This window comes from Meleagris gallopavo, chromosome 3, assembly GCF_000146605.3.
Source record: "Meleagris gallopavo isolate NT-WF06-2002-E0010 breed Aviagen turkey brand Nicholas breeding stock chromosome 3, Turkey_5.1, whole genome shotgun sequence".
Classification (NCBI taxonomy): domain Eukaryota; kingdom Metazoa; phylum Chordata; class Aves; order Galliformes; family Phasianidae; genus Meleagris; species Meleagris gallopavo.
The window spans coordinates 1,437,327-1,461,723 of record NC_015013.2 but is presented as its reverse complement, the minus strand read 5'-3'; the positions used below and the strand labels follow the sequence as shown (position 1 = coordinate 1,461,723).

The 24,397-nt window shown below is 34.6% G+C and overlaps 1 protein-coding gene across 2 annotated transcripts in view; it reads left to right on the top strand.

Annotated features, from left to right (window-relative positions):
* Positions 1–24,397, top strand: part of CNTNAP2 (contactin associated protein 2) — a 793,259-nt gene that overhangs the window by 359,463 nt on the left and 409,399 nt on the right. For both annotated transcript variants that reach the window (XM_010708239.2, XM_031552712.1), the window contains one exon: positions 21,606–21,753. In XM_010708239.2, coding sequence (XP_010706541.1) covers positions 21,606–21,753 — 148 coding nt within the window. The remainder of the gene's footprint in view (positions 1–21,605; positions 21,754–24,397) is intronic.

The following is a 24,397-nucleotide window of genomic DNA, read 5'->3' as shown; positions in this document are numbered from 1 at the left end:
TTACTTCACAGAGAATATTCACTCTGCTTCTACCTGAAGCTTTATTTGCTGATTACCCTATTGTTCTAGAAAGTAAGTTGATAAGTGGTAGTATTTAAGGAGCATTTGCTCAAAAATTAGGAATGCTACATTACATATGCAGAACCTAAAATGTACCTAAAACTTTTCTGTGTTCACATAAAGTAAAATGAACCCTGCTGCTTAAAGACAAGATAACTGTTTAGGAAACTACTCGTGAATTCTTCTAAATAACAAAACACAGACACAACTACACACATACCTTAAGTTTTGGAAGTTTGTTTGAAACTCAAGCTTGTCTAGTAAAGAAAACTGTAAATATATACTATTTTCCTGCTATTCAAACTTAAATAATTTATTGACAGCACACACAAGGCATCACTGAAAGAAGCACTACTGAGTTATCCTATTGAGCAGGGAGCCTTGAAATTGTCTTTTGTTTCTGAAATCTGTAACCAACCTGTATTAAAATGGAAACTTAATCAGATCCAGCAACTACTCAGTGCATCCATATCCAATTTCTGATATTACTAGGACTCTGACAGCAGAAGTTGATAGAAATGTGGATGTATGTGCTGGTTTTCTATTATATATGATTTTTATTTTTTTTTTTCATTTTTCTTTCCTTCCTCACTTTGTTGTTTTCCTTGTTCCTGGGACTTGGGAGCTCAATCATATCATTACAGAACTTAATCACAGAATCACAGAATAAAAGAACCGCCAGGGCTGGAAGGGACCTCAAGGATCATCAAGCTCCAACCCCCCTTCCACATGCAGGGCCATCAACCTCCATATCTAAAAATAGACCCTGGCCTTGAACACCTCTAGGGACAGGGCATCCACAACCTCTCTGGGCAGCTGTTCCAGCACCTCACCACTCTCTCTGTAAAGAACTTCCCCCTGACATCCAAACTAAATCTCCTCTCCCTCAAAACCACTTTCCTTTGTCCTGCCATTATCTACCCATGTAAAGAGTTGACTCCCCTATTGTTTGTAGACTCCCTTTAGGTACTGGAATGCTACCAAGAGGTCACCCCGCAGCCTTCTTTTCTCCAGACTGAACAAGTCCAGCTCCCTTAGCCTGTCTTTGTAGGGGAGGTGCTTCATCCCTCTGATCATCTCTGTGGCTCTCCTCTGGACCTTAACAATTCCCTTTCTTTCTTGTTCTGGGCGCCCCAGACCTGAATGCAATACTCCAGATAATGCTTAATGCTTGACTCTTTCTACAAATCTGCTCATTTATGATTAGCTGCTAAAATGTGTCAATGCATATAATGGTAAATATTCTTACATTCTAAGAAAACATGTCTATTTAAAATTCAGAGTTTAGATAGAAATATATTGTCTAACTTGTAGATGTCTGAACTGATGAACGTTCCTCTGATTAGTAATGCAGCATCTCATTTGAGCTTGAAGAGTTCTGGTCACTCACTCAGATATTTCAAGCATTCAGATACTTGATGTAGCTGTCAATAGGAATTGCAAAGTCAGAGCTCCACACAACAATTTTCCAGGATAGCCCTATGGAATTAATTCTGCTTTCAGTAATGTAGCTTTACAAGGGTGTGATTAGAATCAACTACTTACATATTCTTATCATTTATTGCATTAGTGTGTTAGCAAATATGCAAGTCAGCCTTCAGCTTTTCAATTTATAGATGATGTGCAATGAAAGCAGAGCTGATTTACTGATTAACCTGTTGAAGTAAAAGATACAACAAAATTGCTTCCTTTTACAAGCACTTCTCAGATGTGATCAACCAGCTCCTAAACACATGCAGTGACTTAAGATGTCTATGTATTCTAATGAGACACATGAGACAAAAAAAAGGATTTTTTTTTTTTTTTAAGTAGAGACAAAGAAAATGAGCTACCATTGCAAAATAGACTTTCAATTTGTAAAATAAACATTCAAACAATTTATTTAATACTGGCTATTATATAACTACCTTACACTGAAATCTGACTTAGGTATATTTTGATTTAGAAGTCAATTTTAATGTATGAAAAGTTAGTATAAAAGCATTTTATTTAAAACATAGGTTTTTCTAGCAAAGATTAAATGAGGGACAATAAGAATATAATATGTGGTAGTTCTGGATTCCCTGAACACAGTACTCCAGTAGCAGTCATAACAATTTTTCTCTTTAACAATCTCATTCCTCGATATTTGCATTCATTTTTTCTTTTTTTTTTCTTCCCTATTTTTCTGTTTATTGTTCATAGATCCAGGTTAACTCTTTAAAATAACGGCCTTTGTGCTAAATTTTGAAATTATTAGTGGAGTACTAAGTGTTTAGAGTTGTGTTATTTGACTTTGGTGATTGTTTGCTAATCTAGAACAAATGGGTGTAGTTTTTGGCATGTTTGTTCCCAAGCACTTGTATTCTGTCATCAAAATTACTAATTGTTATAAATGATGAAGTGGATATGAATTTACATACGCACCATCTACTCTGTATGGCCTTATGGCCCATTATACCTGAATTCAAATATAAAAAAACCATTATCAGAACATTTGATTAGACTTTTATCCAAACTTCTCTGATCTAAGTATATATTGCTAGAAGATGAATAGATAGCATTAGGGTAGTATACATCTCATACTGAAGTATTTTGGGTACGTAGGACAAATTATGTTTCTGAATTTAGGCATCTTTCACCAGCATAATCAGGCATTTTGTCTATCCAGCAGTTGTTGTCTCATCTCATACCTCCTTCACATCGTGTCACATCTACAGAGCTATAGGGATGTCTTTGTTACTTAAGCATCTCTGGCACTAGTACCCTAATTCTGCTTTTCTAATTAAACATTGTTTTTACCTCAGCTCAGAAATGCATCTCATTTCTGAAATGAAATGCATGTCATTTGCATTTTAGTTGTATCTAACTAAAATTTGTATCATGTTGAATATGTGTTCAGAAACATATGTAATGAATTCAGACTTCTGTCTCCTTTTCTCTCTCTTGATCTACTATGTTTAGGATTGAACCTCTAATGGTAGATGCAATATGTCAACGGTTTACAGGCTAGTTCAGCCTGGCTCCATGACTAATGGTGCAGGGGGACCCACAGACCCACACCTCGGGAAAGGGAGAAGGGTGAAATGGGAAAGGGTAGAGAGATGGACATAAAAATGATACAGCAGCAATGATCTGAGGAGAAAAGTTAATTTACTAAATGAGATATGGAAATGCAAGATAACACGATATAATACAATATAATTAGAATTGAAGCTAAGAAATCAAATAAAATGAGAGAGAGAATGTCCAAAAAACAAAGGCCTTACTCTAACACTGAAGGTGAGATGGCTAGGGAGCACACACGCTGCAGAGATGAGCAGAAAGGAAAAAGGAGATGTCTCATGATTTGCAAATAGTTTTATCTTCCCTCTGAACAGAAAATGGAAACAAAAAGTCCTCTGGGATATATAATTATCTTCTGAGACAGCTATACCTAGAACTATCAACAATCCACAGAACTGGAGCATTAACTCTCTAACTCCCAGTGCACTACTTGACGTTATGATGTGGAATACCAATTACAAAAATCATGAAACTGTGATACAGTGGAAATGCCCCATCCCTTGCAGTGGTATGATGTGGCAGCCTGTACCAGAATGTAACTTTAATTTTGCAAGCTACAGCATCTGACTTAAAGGGAGAGATTTCTTCTGCCTCTGATTGCTCAGAACAAACCCGTCAGGGAGAGATACATTAATCTGTGATGCAGACCCAAACATGAAAAGTTAGCTAGCCTAGTTGCTGTCATTAAGGAAATAAATAGGACTGACTGTCCCATTGCATCCACAGGAGGGGACTTCAGTTCTTCTGTGAGATGCTCAGTAGTGCTCCTTCTCAATGTTTAGCACCATTTGCCTCTCCAGTGTGGCATAAAACACAAATCTTACCAGGACTACAGCAAGCTATTGGGATAAAGACTCTACTGGGATTCCTGTTCTGCCTATAGCCCTCCTGGATGCCACAGGAGAGGCTGTTGTCCTGTGTGTTGCCTCAAGTGTTCTAATTTCAGTAACAGCAGTAGTACTTGAGATAGACAAAATAAACCTCTTAAAAAGCCCAGAGAAGTCATCTGTTGCTTGAGATAGCTTGCAAAAGAAAATTCAGTAGTGTGTATAAACATGTTCTTTTTCACTCTCTACATTTCTTGGACATGGAGGTTGTTAATGATTTTGCATGCATCAATGCAAGTGCAATTCAACTTAGTTCTGACATACAGTCTAATTGGCTTTAAAATATCATTTTGTTTTTGAATGCTAATTTTTAGGTTATGACTTTCTAATTGATTTTTTTCCATTGATTCGTTCCCTTAAATGAAACTCAGTTAACTTTCTAAGAGAATTTATGAAAAGAAGGAAGTGCTACTGCTACTTTCTTTCTACCTTTCTTTCTCTTTTCTCTAAAATGTGTTATTTATATTCTTAAGCAAGCTTCTGCAAAGATAAACAAAGCTAAACAACTGTGTTATATGTGTATGAGTATGAAATAGGTTCCCTGTAAAAAATGTATCTATTCAAAGATGGATTGAGCTCTTGTGGCACTCTTTCTAAAAACTACATATTCACCATGTCTTACGATATATTAACAAGACAGCTATTTAACATTTGTAACAAGTTATTCTAAGCAATCAGAATGAATTGCACACAGATTATCTATTTTACAAAAATAGAAATGATAATTTTTAAATGGAAGCATAAGTTATGGTGTTATCACACTATTTATGTCATTGTGAATTAAGTTACACCTGAGTTTATACGAAGTACAAAGACTGTGAGGAAGTTTTCTGTTATGGTACAATATACAGTCCCAGCTAGATAATAATAAGTAATGAGACTGATAATTGGAAACAAAAAAAGAATAGAAACCCACACTGTTATTTAAGTCTGATTTTTTACACAAGTGACAGAGGAAGAAGCTAATTAAAAAAATATGCCTGTAGATTTAAAACCAAAGCTATTCAGATTTTGCAAACCAGATCACATTGTCATTTTGCAAGCTGTTCCAGACAAACCACCAGTTCGGCTTAATTATCTGATTACTTTGATGTTCTGCAAGTGTATCTGTTTCATCATAATTTGCCAGGAACTTGCAAAGGAGATGACATGCATAACAATGAACTATTCCTTAATACAAACAAAGGCATAATGAGATCCAATGGCTAGAGGATCAAAACAGATACAGCTTAGGTGAAAATAAAGCCTATTTTAAAGAGTAAAAATTATTAACTATTGGAGGATCTTCTGTAGAGTGTTTGTAAATTCTGTCTTCCATTACTATAAGTTTTGAAGATAAGAGTAAATAAACTTCTAAATGTTTCACTATGACCCTGACTGAGAACTCATTAACTGAACTATTTCATAGGAGTCTATTCTGTGTCTACTAAACTTCTTAGTAGATGATCGTAATGCTCTCATTTGGACAATGAGTCTCTCTTTTAATATATTAATTATTTATATTTTAAGAGAGATGTAAAAACCGTGCATCTATTGTTTTTATTTTTAAAGGATCAGTACATAAAAAATTTGTACTGAGAACAGACTTCTGAGGGTATTATGGGTATTATCTCCTTTTTACAGACAGAATGAGTTTCACAGACATTGAGTTGTTAGATCTAAGTTCAAACAGTATGTGAGCAGCAAAATAAAACTTCCAACCACCATTCCCGGCTTCAGTGCTTGTACCATTGCATTGCATTTATTTACAAAGTTTTATCAAACCACTGTAAAGATGTTTCCTGCAGGTACTCTGAACATTTGTAAACGTGGTTTCAAAATACTCTCAAGAAATTAAGAAGGCAGGAAGACAGGGCGATCGTTGTTCCCTTGCCTTCCCACTCTTTTTTTTCTAATAATAATCACAAGATCTATTTTAGTTTTTCTTATACTAATTTTAAAGGAAGGGATATACTACACTGATGAATAGCAATGTATTAATAGTGAAGATCATATTGTTCCCTAAGAAAGCTAGTTATAATAAGAACAGCTGTTCTTACTGGAAAAGGGAAATATTCATATTGTATATATGGAAAAAAATACACAAGATTCACCATTTTTTACCAACCCTTTCCTGGGGAATTTGGGTCTTTGAATAGCAAGAAAACCACACTCCTCTGTGCTGTTATAAATCCTTTTAACTAGCAAGTAGGTGATGTAAAACAAACACTGGGACTCTAACTTAGTATATTAAAATTTCTGTTGTCTGCTTCTACATCGATAAGAAAACATGAGACCATTAATAGCAGAGGTGCACTCTGTTGGTATCTAAATTTTCTTTTATTCAGTGTCCATAAAGGCTATCATCTCAACTCATTGATACAACTAGCAGCTTGATACAAAGCAAAGCTAGACTCAAAATATCACCACTTCCTTTTTTAAAAATCCTGGCTGCCAAAATTAATAATAAGAAGAAAGGCATACCAAAATCAGACAAAATACCTCATGCTGTGTAAATTAACAAATGACTTGCAAATAACTAGTTACCAATTGACTAAATGTTAAATATTCTAAGATTTATAACACAGCGTAAAATTAAATTTAGGAAAATTCTGTTGCAAATAAATAAACTTGAATCTTTTAGGAATCTTTTAGGAATTGTTTTCCATCTATTGGTTAAAAAAAAAAAAAGAAAAAAAAAGACAGAGCTGGAGTGGGGAGAAGCTAGCAACAACGTAGTACAGTTATTTCTTAGATTTTAGGTGAGGGAATAATGTACACCCTATAAAAGCAAATATACTTTTGAGTGAGTGTACCAAGTTCAGGTGCTGAGGTAGCAGCACAGACTGCCACAGTGCCGTGAGAGGTGAGGCATAGCTGCTTTGTGCCAGACACAGCTGTTCCAGCTGGCTCCAAATACCCCACCACAGGGTGCAATCAGGCCACTCAACCATGGGCAAGTGCCTTGGGGTGAAGAGAGCTTGGAAATCCAAAATGCTGCCTGGCTTTAAGAGGAAGAGTGAGAAACAGTCCTGTGAGTAGTCCGGGGAGGAGGTGCATCCAGCAGAGCTCACTGTGCTGCTTCTGGAGAGCCTGTACTGAAGCAGGGAAAGGTGTGAGGAGGAAAGGTCAGCAGAGACAATCAGCTCTGAGGCAGTTGGAACGATCAGAAATGGAGGGGGGGGGTAGGCCTGAAAAGCAAGCTGTGATATAGGCTCTACTGCTTTTTGTGTTTGTTTCTCTCCATTTGATGCTATTCATTTGGAAACAAATTACTTTTCCCCAAGCTGAGTCTGCTTTGACCATCATCACAATCTATAAGTAATCTCCCTTTATGCTATCAGCTTTTCACTTAATTTGGAAATTTGGGAAAGTATGACCCACAATGTTATGACAGAATATATTCCCCATATAACCTGCAGTGCTTTAAATAAACTGGTCTAAAAATCCTGCACATTAAGTGAATGTTTAAGTTTACTTAAAACATTTTAGTTTTAGTTAAAACATTTTTAAAAAGATAATGTTGTTTTGTAATATCTTTTTTCCCTCAATTCTGTTTCTGTGCATCTAGGTAGCCAAGTCATCATTCTATGTATTTCCAAAACCTGAGAGAAAGTTCTATTTGGCTTTTATTGATTATTTGAAATCAACTTTTAGGGACTAGATCCATCATATAGACTATATTTTAAATATTGATTATTTTAACATTTGAAATACAAAGCAAGAAAATGTAAAGCTTGAGGAGGCAAAAGAGAGAGGTTCTGTGGCTAAGACAAGTTCAGAAGTGAGGATGTCTAGACTCCACACCCAGTGCTGAGGTTTTTATTAACTAAATGGATTACACTGGCAAAACTTTGAATTCTGAAATTTTAAAGTGCCTAGTCTCACATCTTTTGAGTGTGTCTCCCTGCTTTAATCAGACTGTTTCCTCACCTGCAAGTGGTATTGCTGATTAGTTCTCTCAAATTTAACATGTACATGTAAGAGTTTTTTCTTCACTTGAAAAGAAAGTACGATTCTCAGAATGTGTGGCTTTACATTAAATCATTGGATGGCCTTGCTAAATCTGACTCTCAACCAGAAAAGGTAAGTCCAAGAGGGTGTACCTCCCTAAGGACTGATACAGACAAGATGGTAACAACAGATAAGGAGAAGGCTGAGGTATTCAACAAATTTTTACCACAGTCTTTTCTGATGAGTGCTCAGCACATAGCCCTCAAAATATTGGTTTGCAGTGAGGGGATTGGAAAACAAATGTCCTTCCCATGTAAACAAAGATCAGGTTCATGATCACCTGAGGAATTTGAACATCCACAAGACTATGAGTCCTGATGAGATGCATCCCAGAGTCCTGATAGAATTGGCTGATGTAGTTGCCAAGCCATACAAACATATTTGAAAAGCCATGACAGTCAACTGAATGCCCTGGTGAACGGGAAAGGTTTGGAAACCTTTCTGGAAAGGTTTCTAAAAATCTATATAAAATCATTTTGTGACTATTGCTTTTCTTCTTTATTTTATTTTATTTTATTTTATTTTATTTTTTTATGGTGCTGAGTAGTGATATTTTAGAGAAGGAAAAAAAATATATTATTAAGCAAGTCAGGAATTAGCAGGTAATGCTTAGCAAAAAAGAAGGAAAATTACTACTATTGCTACTTGACATTAATAAATGCCTAACTTTCCAGCTGTAGCTGCAGTACTCTCTGAACGTGTCACAAAGGAAGAGAACAAATATAACTATTGCAGACTATTTTAGAGTCACTGAAGTCAACAGTTCATAAGATTGACGAAGTTACGAATGATGGTTTTGATGTAGGAAATCTCTAGCCAATTTGCCTTTCTTTAGTCCTAGTTGTCCTAGGAAAAGTCCGTACTTCAAAAATAACTTCCTTAAGAACTTCTCAATAGAAGATCATGGGTTAGGAATCTTCTACTGTATCGTTCAGGATACGAGCAAAAATATCTAAACGTAGTATAGCAATGGGAAACATCAATGAAATGCATGTGGATCTTCTCTAGAACTCAGAGATTAAAAGAGCTCAGAAGGCAAAAGTAATATTAATACCCACAAGCAGGTGGAAAATTCATATCTCAGAAAGAGTGCCTTGAATATATTTATTTAGAATATTCCTTTCATATTCATCAAAAAGTACTACTGATTGATCCCCAGAGGCAGAATTACAATCTGTGACTGTCTTCAAACATGCCTATATGTCCTTCTACTTGAATGTGAAAGCTGTTCTCCTTCCTAGGGAAATGAAGACAGTTCTAAACACCAGGTCTTTTGAAATAGTAACAAAAAGCCACAAGAATATTTTATAAATGAGTGTCTAAAGGAATGTGGAAATTGTTACATTACATTATCTCTCTCTCACTGGATTTCTTTCTCTTGTCTTCTTATTCTTTTTGTTTGTTTGTTTTCTGCTAATATGAAAAATACAGATATTTTGGAAGGACAGCAGAGTACTTGTGTCTCTTTTAGTCCATCTTGACAGAGAAATTGCAACTCAACCTTCACACAGAATGTGTCTGATACCCATATTAGAAGTTTAGAATAAAATATTATCTATCACTGGAAGTCTTGGTAATATAACAAACTGTTAAGTAGCTTAAGAAAAAGAAAGAAAACAATATAATGAACGTAAGATAATGGAAGGCTTTTTTGTTTGTTTGTTTTAAAGTAAATAATCTGATTCCATGCTTCTGTTTCTTTTGAAGCTTTATTATTTCTGGAGTTTTTTCTTGCTTTGAAAGAGATACTATTCCTCTGTGACTTCCCTATAGTTCTATTCATGTTTATATGAAACAAAGTACTCCAAAATTGTCGAAGTCTTTTAGGTCAAATGCCCCGAATAGCATCTGAAATAGGAGGACTTCTGTATTAGAAAAATATCATTTAATAACCAGAAAAAAAGGGCAACAGAGAAGAATGTCAAGATTTTGATAGAGTGATTTAAATACATTTTTTCCTTACAAAGAAAATGATTTAATCATTTACTGTTATATCATTGAAGTGAAGTGAAAGATTTCTAAAGACTGTTAGATGTTCTGGAACTAGAATCAAAATGAGCTACATTCATTCCAGTAAAGATAATGTCTTCTTTGATACATATTGTGTGGATGTTTCAAAGCATTCCTCTTTTCCTGTTCATAATGAAGTTGTTGTTCATGAAGTGCCTTCCTTTCATAAGCAATTCACTCTGCTTCTTTTTGATGTTCCTGTTCAATAAGAACTTGCTCTCTTTCAAAATGCTCTTATTCCATCCTTTCCTTCTAGATTTTACCTTTCTATTTCTAGTTGTTCCCTTTCTCTTTGCAAGCATTCTTCTTGCTCATACATTATTTGTACACATTCTCTCTCATGACACTCCCTTTCAGCAATTTCTGTATTCTTTCAGAGTTCAAGAGCTCATTGTATTCTCTCCAGCAGAACCATGTGTTCTCTAAACCTCTTTTCCTTCATCTTTCCAGAAGACAAGATATCCTTTTTACTCATGTGTTCTCTAAATTACACTTTATCTTGAATAATACACTCTTTGTTCCTCTACATCTGTGGTTTATCTAACCTTCCCCTTCTAACTGTTCTAGTGTGGCCTTGATTTTCTTTTGTTTAATCTAAAACTACAACTCAATCTTTTACCACTTATGCTTTTCTTTTCTTCAGGGTTTCTTTTTCTGTTGATTCATGATTAGAGTCATTACCACTCTTCTCATCTTTACCCTCTGTTTTCTTGGGTGCTTAATTTTTTTTGTTTTGGTTTTTGTTTTTGTTGTTGTTGTTGTTGTTTTTCCAGATATCCTAGATTTCTTCTATTTTGCTTGATGAAGTTTTTCTGGCTTTACCACTTGGTGCAGTTTGTTTATCCCACATGCTTCTACCTGAACCAGATTTCTCATCATTTTTCATCAGCTTCTTTTTGGAGGGGTCACCTTTGACTTTCTGAAAAGAAATTTACACTGATTTGGCTTTTTTTTCATAAGAACTGGGTTAGCTGTGAGAATAATTTCACTTCATGTATTCATAGGTAAGGAACTGTAAATTAGTATGCAATATTGGTGATATTGCTGCTGAAATAATTCTTCAGCGTAGTTACCATACAGGAGTTTAAAATTGTGTCCCTTAAAGAGAGTGATTTGTATTTCTTGCTATTCTCCTGTGCAAAGAGATTATCCAAGTGAACATGAAAAGTGAAAAAGCTGCAGAAATGTTTTCAGCTCTTTGTTGAATATTGTATCCTCAAAAGAAACCAGACTGTCTTTCTCTAGTAGAAAACTAGTAGTACTGGCCCCTGAGGACACCAGTCATCACTATCTCCATCCAGACATTGAGCCATTGGCCATTACTCTTTGGACTCAATCCTGCAGCCAGTTCTTCGTCCATCAAACAGTCGGCCCATCAAATCCACATCTTTCCAATTTGGAGAGAAGAATGTTGTGAGGTACCATGTCAAAGGCCTTACTGAAGTCCAATGACTCTTCCCTTATCCACTGACGCAGTGACACCATCATAGAAGGCCAGTAGGTTGGTCACACAGGATTTGCCCTTGGTGAATCCATGCTGGTTCTCCCGTAACACCTCTCTGTCTTCCATGTGCCTTAGCATAACTTCTGAAAGGATCTGTTCCATGACCTTCCCTGGCACATGAGTGATACTGACAGGTTGTTTGTTCCTGGGGTCATCCTTTTTACTTTCTTAAAAATCGGTGTGATGTTGTCTTTTTCCCATTCACCAGGGCATTCAGTTGACTGTCACGGCTTTTCAAATATGTTTGAGAGTGTCTTGGCAACTACATCAGCCAATTCCATCAGGACTCTGGAATGCATCTCATCAGGACTCATAGTCTTGTGGATGTTCAAATTCCTCAGGTGATCATGAACCTGATCTTTGTTTACATGGGAAGGATGTTTGTTCTCCAATCCCCTCACTGTGAACCAATATTTTGAGGGCTATGTGCTGAGCACTCATCAGAAAAGGCTGTGGCAAAAAAGTTGTTAATTACCTGAGTAGCTGCTCTTGTCACTTCTTTAAAGGATAACTCCCTCATTCCTTTTAGGTATTTCTCCTGAATTTCCCCATTGCCTTCTTCTGGTGCTCCAGCAGTTTCTGCCTCATTATCATAGAATTTTGTATGTGCTGCAGTGTTGCCAGCACCTCTCAAGGCAGGAGGTCCTCCAAGGCCCCTGCCAGCACCCCTATCCCTCTAATATATTTATGCCTTTCACATCTTACCATGGGAAGGCTCACTATCCTCCTTGTTCTCCTTCACACATAGTTTAAAGCTAACCCAGTGAGCACAGCTAGCTTTCCCCAGAGCATTCTTCTTCCTCTTTGAGAAAGTTGAACCCCATCCAGTGCCCACAAACCCAGTATCATGTAGGTTAACTGGCTGTCAAAAACCCAAAGTTTTGACGACAGCACCAGCCACAAAGCCAGGTATTTAAAAATATGATCCTTTGGTTTGTTTATGTGTCCTTACCAAATGCAGGAGGCAGAGAAGAAAAGATGATCTGTGCATTCAAATCCTTTAGGCATTGTCCCAAGGCCCTGAAGTCTTCTCTGATGGCCCTTACGCACATGTAGCTGCCTCATTTCTCCCTATATTGAAAAGCAGAAAGTGATTGTGGTCTCTTGGCTGTCCCAGGCTAGGTAGTGTCCTGGTGACGTCCCTCACCTAAGCCCCAGGAAGAAAAGCAGATTTCTCTAAAAGGAGGGTCTGCTTGGCGTATTGGACCTTCAGTAGGGAGGAATCACTTACAATTGATATTCATGTCTTCTTCTTCAATTAAGCAGTCTTTGTGTTGGTGGAAGGTTTTTCCTTGATTGGTTTAGTTAGCATGTTTAGACTAAGCAGGCTGTTTCCACCCTCAGACAGGCCTTCCTCACCCAGGACCTCATACCTGTTGTACAAAGGGGAGGAATGTGTGGGGGGTGTCAACAACAATGTTAAACTCACTTGTTGGATACATATGTGAAACTCCTCGTGTGCCTTGCCCTCTGGACAGTTCACCATCTTCACAGCTCTCCTTAGGATAATCCCTAATGGTTTTATGTAATTCTTACATTTTCTCATCCAGAACACACAGAGCTCAATTTGAAGCTAGACCAGCACAGAGGTGAGTGGCACAATCCTTACCCTCATCTGATGCGCCCTAGATTAGAGTTGGCCCTTTTGGCTGCCATAGCACACTGTTGACTCAGATTCAGCTCACCATCAACCAGAACACACAGACTGCTTTCTGTGGGGCTGCTCTCCGACTTCTCATTCTCCAACCTGTGTATTTATCCAGGATAGCCCTAAGCCAGAAACCAGTATTTGTTAGGTTTCCTATGATTATGAATAACTACTTTGCAACTTACTGTAATCTCAATGTTAATTGTACTCTTAAATTATAATAGGAAAATTCCTTATTATTTTTTATTTTATATTTATATTTATATTTTATTTATATTTATATTTATATTTATATTTCATTTAAGATCTATTGTTTTATCAGTATGCAATATTCCAATTTCAAGCATTTAATACACACTAGCCATAATTTATTCTCCATTATTGTTTTCTTCAGTTTGACTTACAGCTCTATTTCTGAAACAAACTGTTTCACATATGGCGCATTTTTCATGTAAGGATTACTTCTTGCACTCAGATTGTCTAGATAGAATTGCAATAATCTGAAGTCTTTGGAAATTTCACATACAAATGAGAACCAGTTGTAACTGAGTATAGTTGATCCTAAAAACTTACCATCAGTATTTCCCCATCAGAAAGAAAGAATATGAAAAGAGCAAGGATTGCATTTTTGATTTATAGTTATAAATTGAAGATTTTCTATCAAATAAAATTCTTTACATTAATATATACCCAAATAAAATCTTAAACATGTCCTTTTTTTACTTCTTATGTCCCTACTGACCATTACATAATCTCAACAGTTTGGGAATCAGAGAATTAGATGAACTAAATTGAAGAGGTTTCATCTCACTGGAATTGCAGTGCTCAGTTTCCATTTAACTCACACTAGAGTGCTTGCTAGTAACAGCATCAAATTCTTGGGTTTCATGAGAGCAAACCAATAGAGTAGTGGAGTCAGCTGGAAGACACTAGACTTTGAGACCAGACTGGTGTGCAAAGAATAAATTCTGTTCTGAATAATTTTTAATGGCTACTTAAAAAGTATCTAAGTGAGTGAAAATAGCTAAGTATATCAGTCCAGAGAGGAAAGGAAACCATGGCTCTTACTGTGCTTGCTCTTTTCAAGGCAAGAGTTCTTGATACTGTTGAGCTCTGTAGCCCAGCAACCAGTGATAGGAGAGCTTCTGATGTGATGATTTCAGTGATTGCTAGTTTTCTTCCCATCTCTTTCCTTTGAGATCTAGCATTTTTTTGTGTATTAATGAGTAAAACCCCACAACTCATTGGGAGACAAGCAATTTTTATTCTCTTGTAACCATTTCAGGCTTTCTTTATTCTTATTTAATTTAATGTGGATGGGTCATTTAGTAACTCTGAGAACTAGGGTGATTTTATTCTTCCTTTTCTAATTCACAGTTACATTGCAATCTGAAAAAAAATATATGTTTTGCTGCATAACAAGTAAAGTGTTTTAGTATAGTTTGTGTCTCCCACTTTGCTTCACTGACTATAAAAGCTTAGATTTCTAATTTACCAATGTGAATACAGTAGTAAGTGCTTAAAAGGTATTTTTTTAAATAATTTTATTTTTGCAACCCTATAAAACGAATAGATTCTTACTCCCTATTTCTTATGTTTAACTGGGGCACTGAAAGATTGAGTGAAAACTACCTAATCATTTTCAGTACCCAAGATATAGGAACCTAAATTAAATGCCAATGAATATGTATTTGCAACTTATTTGTTGAACACCAAATGGGAGATGTGAAGCAGTTGCAAAGAGAATTCAGTAGTTGTGCTGTATGGCATATCCTATATGTTACCATTTGGCAGCATGCAGGGTTGGGTAATATACGTTTCAGATTGTCATGCAAATAAAAGAACTATTTTAATGTTATCAGTCTTACTCATTTTGAAGCTCCAATCTCTGGATCTGCCCTCTGAACTGAATTGTCTGAGTTAAAATTTGCTTAGTTAAAGAGCACATTAATGACTACTTCCAAATAATAAAAATGTTACTAATTATGCTATTGTTTTATCATGGCAGCAAAGAAGTAGCTTTATTCAAGGGCTGCAAAGGCTGAAAGGTTGTATTTTCACAAACTCAGTGCTAGTGTGAATAATGGTTCTTTAATCCTAAAAAAAATACAAAAGACAAGGATAGTTTCTCATCAACAAATGCTTTCAAATCAATCTCATCCATTTTTATTATTGTATGTGTTTCAAAATGGAAAGCAAACAAACAAACAAAAAGCACCTCAAGGTATTGCAGCCTCAGTTGTTTAGGATACCAAGACAAATAATTATCATTTCAGTATTGTATGAATCTCTAGGGAATAAACAGTGTGTGTTTATGGAAGTAAATCAGTGCCATAATGTTATTTAGGAATTCATAAAGACTGCAGGAAACATTATTTCTAACCTTTCAATGTTGACTTCACAATCTAATGTTATTTTAATATACTTGGTGTATATTTTATGTTTTAAAAATCTGACATTTTTCCTAATTTGGTGTCATCTTGATAAAATCTGCATGATTCAGCACAGAGGTTGAAACCTATTCATTATTCAGTTCTGTAAAAGTATCTACTGTCTTTGTGAATAGTATAAAGTTTCTTATCTTTCACATTTGGTGTGCACAACAGAAAGGAACGGGATATTTGCTTGTGAGGTATTTTGCACATTTATGGGATATTTTGTTTAGTTTCATAATCTGGAGAAACATAAGTTCTTTGCTACCTTTTCTGAGTTGCCATCTTTAGGAAGCTGTGATACCCTCTGAAGTAAAACTTTAAAATATCCGTCTCTATGTCTCTTATGAGTATGAGGTTTAGGGATAGAGAGAGGTTTGTGGTGGAGCAAATTACCAGCTTATGCACATGTGCATTCTCAGATGTCCTACTTGAAATAGTTGTTTTGTAAATTTAACCAAGGATTAACTGACTGGAAGTAGTTAATTTCCCTAGCAAATGTACAAATAAAATGGTAATGTTCCTGTGCATAAAATGATATGAACAATAATTTTGTAGAAGGATGACAAAGGCAATTCATTCTTGGACTTGAAATGTATAAGGAGGGGGATTGGATGTTAACTTAATGCTTCATTACTGCAACTACATTAAACAAAGATAATTGACTGTGATATTCCTAGAGGAGAAAAAAAGAAAAAAAAAAGTGTTTTTTCAACTTACATTCAGTTAAATTTAAACTTTTTCTAGAAACAGTGGTCAAGTTTGTGTTGTTGCTTTTCTTTGTTTTGTGTCTTAAGAAAACCACAAACATCAATACACAAGGTTGAAACGCTGTTTGAACATGGAATCATGATATCAGCATATCATTTTGTACAGTTCTTCAAATTCTGCCTTTGAACTGAATTTGAAGTCAGCTGCAGAAGTCAGATTCATCTCTTAAAGTTATTGGGACTACTATTAAACTAATAAAAACTTGATCTCCTGCAAATGAGATCAAGTTCCTTTGAAGTGTAGTATAGGTTACACACATTATAAAGCATTAGCATATTATGTTCTAAAAGTAAAACATGTTACCATGGTGAAACATAGTTTCAATTTAAAATGTTTTAAGGTGAAAGTACAGCTTTTCAACGTTATTGTTTGAATGTAAGGGATGAAATGGATTAAATAGATCTAATTATGTACACATGGTTACAGTATATTTTAAGTAGATAAAAACAGATGTGGGGCCTGAAGAAAACCCCCAGGGAATCAACAGAGAATGTAAAGGAACAATGTGACCCAAGTTTCGGTTCTATTTCAAAATGCTTGGAAATATTTTAGTGTAGAGAAGAGCTGTATTTAGTCATATCAGAAATCTGCTAGTAGAATGTAGTAAGATGCATATTTCTTCCTAATAGTGAATTTTTCTTTTTTTGAAACTTTACAAAAACATGGAGTATTTATATCTCCTTTTACATCAAATGCAATTGAAATCGGCCCAGTAAGCTCCAAAGATTTGAGAAGACTGACATGCAGAAAGATACAAAGATATCCAATCATATTTTCCAGACAAAACTGCATAGGAGACTTGTTACTAATAAACCATTTTTAAGAAGAAAATAGAATAATTATTTGTTGATGGAACTTGAAATAGAAAATTGATATAAATGCAGTGATCATTATTTGCATATAGGATTTAAATGCTTTTGAGCTGATACAATGAGAGCAGAAGTGTCTCAGAAGATTTTCCTAACTTATTAAACTACTTTTCTTCTTTCTCTTTGGTGTAGTCAGTTCTGTGTTTAACTCACCTTGGAATCCTCAAAGAAGATATAATTGTGTTTTCCACAGACATTTTCTTCTATGGTCATTTCCATATTTCATAATAATGCACTTTTATTTTAATGTGTTTTTACATCCAAAAAATATTGCATGTAAAATAAATTCAAATAACAGGAGTCACTTATAGAGCTATAAAGCCATGGAACATAGAATCTTTGTAGTGTTTTGCTATTACAAAATACAGGTAGATGCCTAGATTATTTTTCATAAGATTAGACTCATAAACTATCCCCATCTTGTGCCTACAGCGTCAGTGGCAAAATGTAGCATTCAAGAAACATAAGTGTATAAGTAATGAAAAAAGCAGTCCTTCTTTGTTTAACTGGACAATAAGTGCCATGCTGCTATTCTCTGCATTGCACCAGGTTTAATTCACCGTAGAAAAAGCATACATCAAAGCAATTTTTACAATTGTGCATGAATAAACTGTTAATTGTACAGAGACTAATCTACCTGAATAAGTTAGTTTTGATTGAAGAGGATTTTTCTTCACTTAATAACATTAATTTTCACTTTTGAAATTTCTTATTTCAAAGATAAATTTGCAATTATGACAATTTCTTTTTAATTTTTTGTCGTAAAAGATGATCAAAGCCTCAAACTAAGGTTTTATGATGTATTTGTTTTATTCATAGACTGGTATTGCAAATCTGTACTTCTACAGAAAACCAAAGCTGTTTTTGTCAGCTTTACTTAATTAATATTCTTTAGCTGAATGTTAATGACATTCAGTTTTGAATGTATAATTTAGTTTTGCATTTGTTTTTGATGATTAGAATTTCATTATATTATAAATATAGATTTTAAAACTGAATTTGAATCTTAAGTTTCCTTAACTTTGCCTCCAAATTTAAAAACAACTTCAATTCTCACTTCATTTTTTGCTTTTTTTCTTAATGCAAATAAAATTCTAATGGATATATTTAAAGTATGTATATGTATAGTTGTGTAGCTGAAGAATATTAGTAAAAACAAAGTCACTTTCAAAGACCATTCAGCTTTAATTCCTGATGCTTTTGCTGAAGAAAGATCCTGTGCCACAGGCTTATCTATTTTTGTGGTGTAATTAGTTGGCCCATTAAAATACATATTATCTGTTCTATAAATCTGCTCTAGTAACTTCTGAAAAATATATGACGCTAATCATAATTGTACTCTTTAGAAAGCCAGTTACAAACCTCTTACTGAGTGCTTTTGAAAACTCCACTGAACATGTGTTCAAAACAAGTATTTAGAAAGGAATTGCAGGCATATTTTCCTTTCTTACCTTTCTTCATTCTTACTACGTACATTACTGTCCTGTGGAGTACTGTATTTGAGAGAAGTTACTGTGACTCACAAAATTCCTGAACTTTTTCTTCTGATATGAGATTAAAACATGAAAAGGCAGTTTACTGAAGTGATGAGGCAGTGGTACTTGTTTTACAGACAGGTGAGCTGTCTTGGTCTTATTCTCAGTTTGACTTAAAGAAAAACTACATTACCCTCAGAAAGAAACTTTCTGGCAATAATAATAATAGTTAATAAGATCAGTAAGCTGGCTTTCTTGTTTAATTTACACAAATATTTCCAGCTTTTCCTGAAAAGTAGTTTTGCATGAAGGGGGTGGAGGGAAGGAGGGGGAAAAGAGAGGTTCTTATTGTGTATTCCTGTGATTTTGTTTGTTTGTTTGTTTTACTTAGAAATCACTCTCTGTGTGAAATAAAAATAAAAAGTTCATATAATATAGGTCTGAATTGCAGTTTTAAATCTTGTTAACCTTTTTATTAACCTTGACAAATGTAGCTTTGCAAGTTTTGTTAACTCATTTTTTAATGAGATTCTGACTTTCTCAGTCACAAAAGGAGATTTCACAGTAATAATACGTAGTTCACAAGCTCCTAGAAATTGACTATTCAGCCTTGTAACAATAGAATTTGGTTTGATATTTGCATTATATATATGCAGAGCATATACTACTTCACAAAATGTATCTAAATGAAGGCTGAATTTAAAATATATTTCTCTGCTAGAGACAAAATTGAATGCTTTTTAATTATCTAGGAAGCTGATGATAAAGTACCCTATTCTCTGTTGACCACGTTTATGCATTCAGCAAATGTTACTGGATCACAGACCAATATGAATCTTCAAAGTATCAAACATCTACTGGTTCTAAGTCTTTCTGACATAGAATTGATAAAATTCAAGTTTAAGGATCAGCTTTCTTATTCATTACATAATGTCCTGCGAGTCCTTGAACAGGACTCAGAAAATAGGCAGTTATTCAATAGGCTGCTTAGTTCTTGTTCAGCCTGTGCTTTTTGTTGTTATTTGTCTGCTATTCAGCTCAGAATACAAAACTATTATATTTCTCATAAATGCTTATCACTCAAACATGGAAGTGCTTCACAGGCATTAACTGTTGTACCTAACAAGTTTGACTATGAAGCCACGAGTGTCTTCATCATTATTTAGCACTTTAATTGCAGCAGTACAAACAAACAACCTTATAAAAAACTATTACATGTATAAATGTTTTGAGCTCATCAAGGAAGGGATTCTGTGAGTCTTTATGTTTACCAACATTTAGATCTACTGTGCAGTATACAAGATAGATACTCATCTGAAATATCTATTGTTGTATCTGTATGCAAAGCATCAACCTAAATTTTTGGCTTTACAAATTTTTGATGACTATATTTTGCAGTAGATATATTTACTGCCTAGTTGTTTCTTTATTTCTTTTTATTTCCAGTACTTGAATTTATTATACGATTTTATATAGATTTATCTGTGTGGCAAAGATCACCTCTGCTGCTCCAAGATACTTGTTTTATTGGTAATTACTTATGAAGACTTAGGATGTTTCTCTGAAAATGCTGAAAGTAGCTAAATGGCAATCTTTAACTTCTACCATTAGAAAACAAATGGTTTGTTCGTGACATGAAAAGACAATAAAATCTGCTACATTACCTGGTAGATATAATTTAATTTTAAGTAGAATACTATGAAATCTTTTACCAAGAGGTACAAAAAAAAAGAAACACTGAATTTACTTCACTCATTTTAAAATTTTACTTGAGAGTATGTCACAGAGTTATCTAGATCAAGCTGTGCCTGTGACAGGGGGCAGCAAGCCCATAGGCCTCCTGGCCCAAAAACAGGAAGGAAAAGGGGGAAGGGAAGGGAGATGGGAGCTGGCCCAAAAACCAGAACAGCAGCAACAATCAAAGGAGGAAAACTTAGTTTTACTAAATATGATATCGGAATGCAAGATAACACAATATAATACAATATAATTGAAATTGAGGCTAATAAATCAGAGAGAGAGAGTGTGTCCGAAACTAAAAGGCCTGCTTTGAACTGAAGGCACATGGTTGGGGAGCACACCCACACACTGCCAGACATGAGCAAGAGAGAGCCAGAGAGCGAGATCCCACAACTTCCTCCCATGGCTTATCTTCCTCTCTGAACGTGAAGTCCGCTGGGATGCGTCGTTCTTCTTCTCTTCTGAGAACCAGGCATCCAGAAAGTTGTCAGTCCATGGAACTGGAGTATTGACTCTTTAATTATCTATGTTTTACATGATATTTGGTGTGGAATACCAATAACAAAATTATAAAACCATGACAGAGTACTGTGTTTTGTACTTTTTTGACTTCCAAAGTTTCAATAGCTAGAGCTGATTTTACTGAGGGAGGTAGCTATTGTTAGGAGAGAAACTTTGTGCTCATAAAAATTTAAGGAAGATCTTTGTATTCTTGGAAATTTGAGGAATTGGAGGGTCTGCTGTAGGAAATAGTGTATATCAGGTTTTCTGTTTACAAAACAGTGACTGGTGTTTGTAATCTGTTAGAGGATGGGTATCTTGCCACAGAACAACCCTTTTGGACATCTTTATAAATCTTTTAGTAACTGAGCAATGGATCAGCAATGCAAAATACTTTCTTACCTAGCAGCAACTCTTATCTGAATTCACTGTATCTATTGTGGAGAAAGATGATATGAGACTCCAGTGCTACAGTTTTTGTGTTGTGAGCACTATAAAACTTTTCAAAGCCACTGTTTATTTGCTTAGTATCAAAGAAAACATTTTAACCAAACTGAAGTGCTAACTAGTCACTCACAGGACTTCATTACCTAAAATGTTCCTTCATAATAGAATCTTTATGGTGTATGAGATAGAAATAATAAAATATTTTTCTTCTTCTTTCTCTTAGGCATTTCCTGGAAACACAAACTCTGATAGTGTGGTCCGACATGATTTGCAACACCCAGTTATTGCTCGCTATGTACGTATAGTTCCTTTAGATTGGAATGGAGAAGGCCAAATTGGGTTAAGAATTGAGGTCTACGGCTGCTCCTACTGTAAGTTTTTCCATTATATTCCTGTCTTTGAATTTCAGATTAAATCTGAATCTCAAGTACTTTTTGCTAAAATGGATGAAGATATTCCAGGATTATTAATTGCAATGCCTGGAGCTTAATTTAATGTTTACTATATCCTTTATTCTGAGTTGCTAGTTAGCTCTTCTATAGGAAATACAGCATTGGAATTAGTAACAGTACTTTGAAATCACTACTTTTGATTTTCAAGATTGTTTTTGCAGAAGACTTGAATAGACCAGTTGAGGAAAAGATAACATTCAGATACATTTCATGCTGGGTCTTGAGGGTAATAGCTGGGAAACAAGACATAATTCATTGCCTGATGATAAAGATAAAAATAAAACAAGTAAAAATTCATTTGAAGAAGCTCATCTTGTCTAAATATGACATGTTTTTCAGAGATTTTTCCTTTGGTATTTGAGTATAACTTTAAGATTTCTTCTTAAAAAACAAACAAACAAACAAACAACAAAACAGATGAGCAATGGTGCAAATGGTTAAGAGCACAACAGATCATAAGTTTTAAGAAAAGCAAGTGTGGTTTCTAAATACCATTCCTTGAATATGATCCTGGGGTGCTTAAAGAAAGTGTACATGCCTGCAAACTATAAGTGTTTGATATCCTATTTCTATGCAAATTTAGTACAGTATCCTTGTAGGTGTTTTAGGAGAAAGAAATACTTGATATTAATACTTAAAAAAAAAAAAAGTAAAGTTAGAATAAGTTAAGAAGCACATATCTTGAAGTCTCTTTCATTGACATCAAGTGATTTGAGGTCTATTGAAAAACTTCTCCATGCTAACTAGCAATTGTGTCAATTGACTAGCAAAAATATCTTGTGATTTTCATTGTTTTGATTTGGCTATGTGCTTTCATTAAACACTATTGGGAATCACATTCTGGTATTATTTTTCCTATTTCCATGTAATAAATGAAAGCCTCATTTTAAAATTTATATTAAATTAAATAATTTTTTAACAGTTGAAATAGCTGAAAAATCAAATCAAACTTGCTGTGGTGTTGGTAGGGCTGTACTGGGGGAATTCAGGGGTGTTGGATACGTTTGTAAGAAAACTCATTGTATTTGTTATCTGAGGAACTGTGGGTTATTCTGAAGTTGGTTCTTGTTCAAAAAGGTAGTGATCATCTGAAGCATTAGGTAGCACCGTGTTCAAGGCTCTTAATGAACCAACATTGCCATCACTCTACTAAATATTTTATATGCTGTTTTAAGTGTAGCCAACACTATAACATGGTTGATTTCACAGCATGATTAATGTTTACATTTAAGTATGTCTACTTTGAATACAAATACAGGTAATGGAGCCAGAAACCAATTTTTTATTTTTATTTTTTTTAGTATAACACTTTTTTAACCCCCCCCCAAAAAAAAGAAAAGAAAATACTGATAAAATTTGTCTTCACAGACAATTGAAGTAGCAAAACCTAACCTTTTGTTTTCCTCGAAGAGAAGCATTGAACTGCTAGTATTATAAGTTATTTCAGTATTTTGTTAATAACATTAATAATAATATCTTACATTTATATGTCTATAGGGACTTTTTTTTTCTTTCCCATCCCAAACAAGCAAACAAACAAAAACAAACAAAAAACTCTCCTAAAATACTGTGTAGATTTTAGATGCAGGAATCAGTTAGGCTGTCCTTGAATCAGTATGCTGAAACCAGTAGATAGCAGTTGAGAAGAAAATACAGAAACTTCACTGTGTTAAAAGAGACAAAAAGCCTTGATATGATTTCTTGGAACAGCAGAATAATGTTTGAGAGTTCCAAACTTGTTTTCAAATGCATTATTTGGAGCAAGTTATGTAAAGCTACATTGTTCCATAGACATGTACTTTAGCAGGAGCAAAGTTTTTAGCATTATGATTAGTAATGTATATTGAAGCATTGTCATTAGCCAGTGAGATTTGCAGATTAATCCTGCTGTCAGGAAACTGACTGTATAGATAAGTAGAAATTTTTGAAGCCTGATTAAAATATAGGCATCTAATCCAAATTGTGAAAATTTTTGAAACATTACCTAAAGCAAAAGGTTACTTAATACCTTACAATCATATATTTTTCTTCAAGTTTGTAGGTTTATATTGAGTATAGTCTTTTATTTAGAGAATATTTGAGAACATATTTTCAGATGTAGAACTTGCACATTTTCTCATAGTAAAGGTTTAATTGGAAAGTCATACACTTAGTGCCTAAGAAAAATCTTTCACTGCACAATACAGCAATCTGGTTATTAGTCGCAGAGTATTAAGAACTCTCATTAAACCACATACTGAAATACATGGTCATTAATTGCCATATTGATTTGTTCTTATTTTCTTGAGTATACTGATAAAATACACATTATTTTTTGTATGTCAGAAATGGAAACCATATTTTTGCTTACACAGCAAGGTAAAGTAAAAAAAGGTTCAACTTTAAAAGAGAATTAGAGATGACATCTATTCCCTAGAGAAGTTTGTAAAATTACAAAATATTTCCTTTCAAGGTGCTCTTATTCATTTAATTATTTGCTTGCCTTCTTGCTTTGAGATTTTTCTGTTTGAAACTGCAGATGAGATCTGTGAAGTTACTTTCTAATAGATCTCTTGGAAGTCAA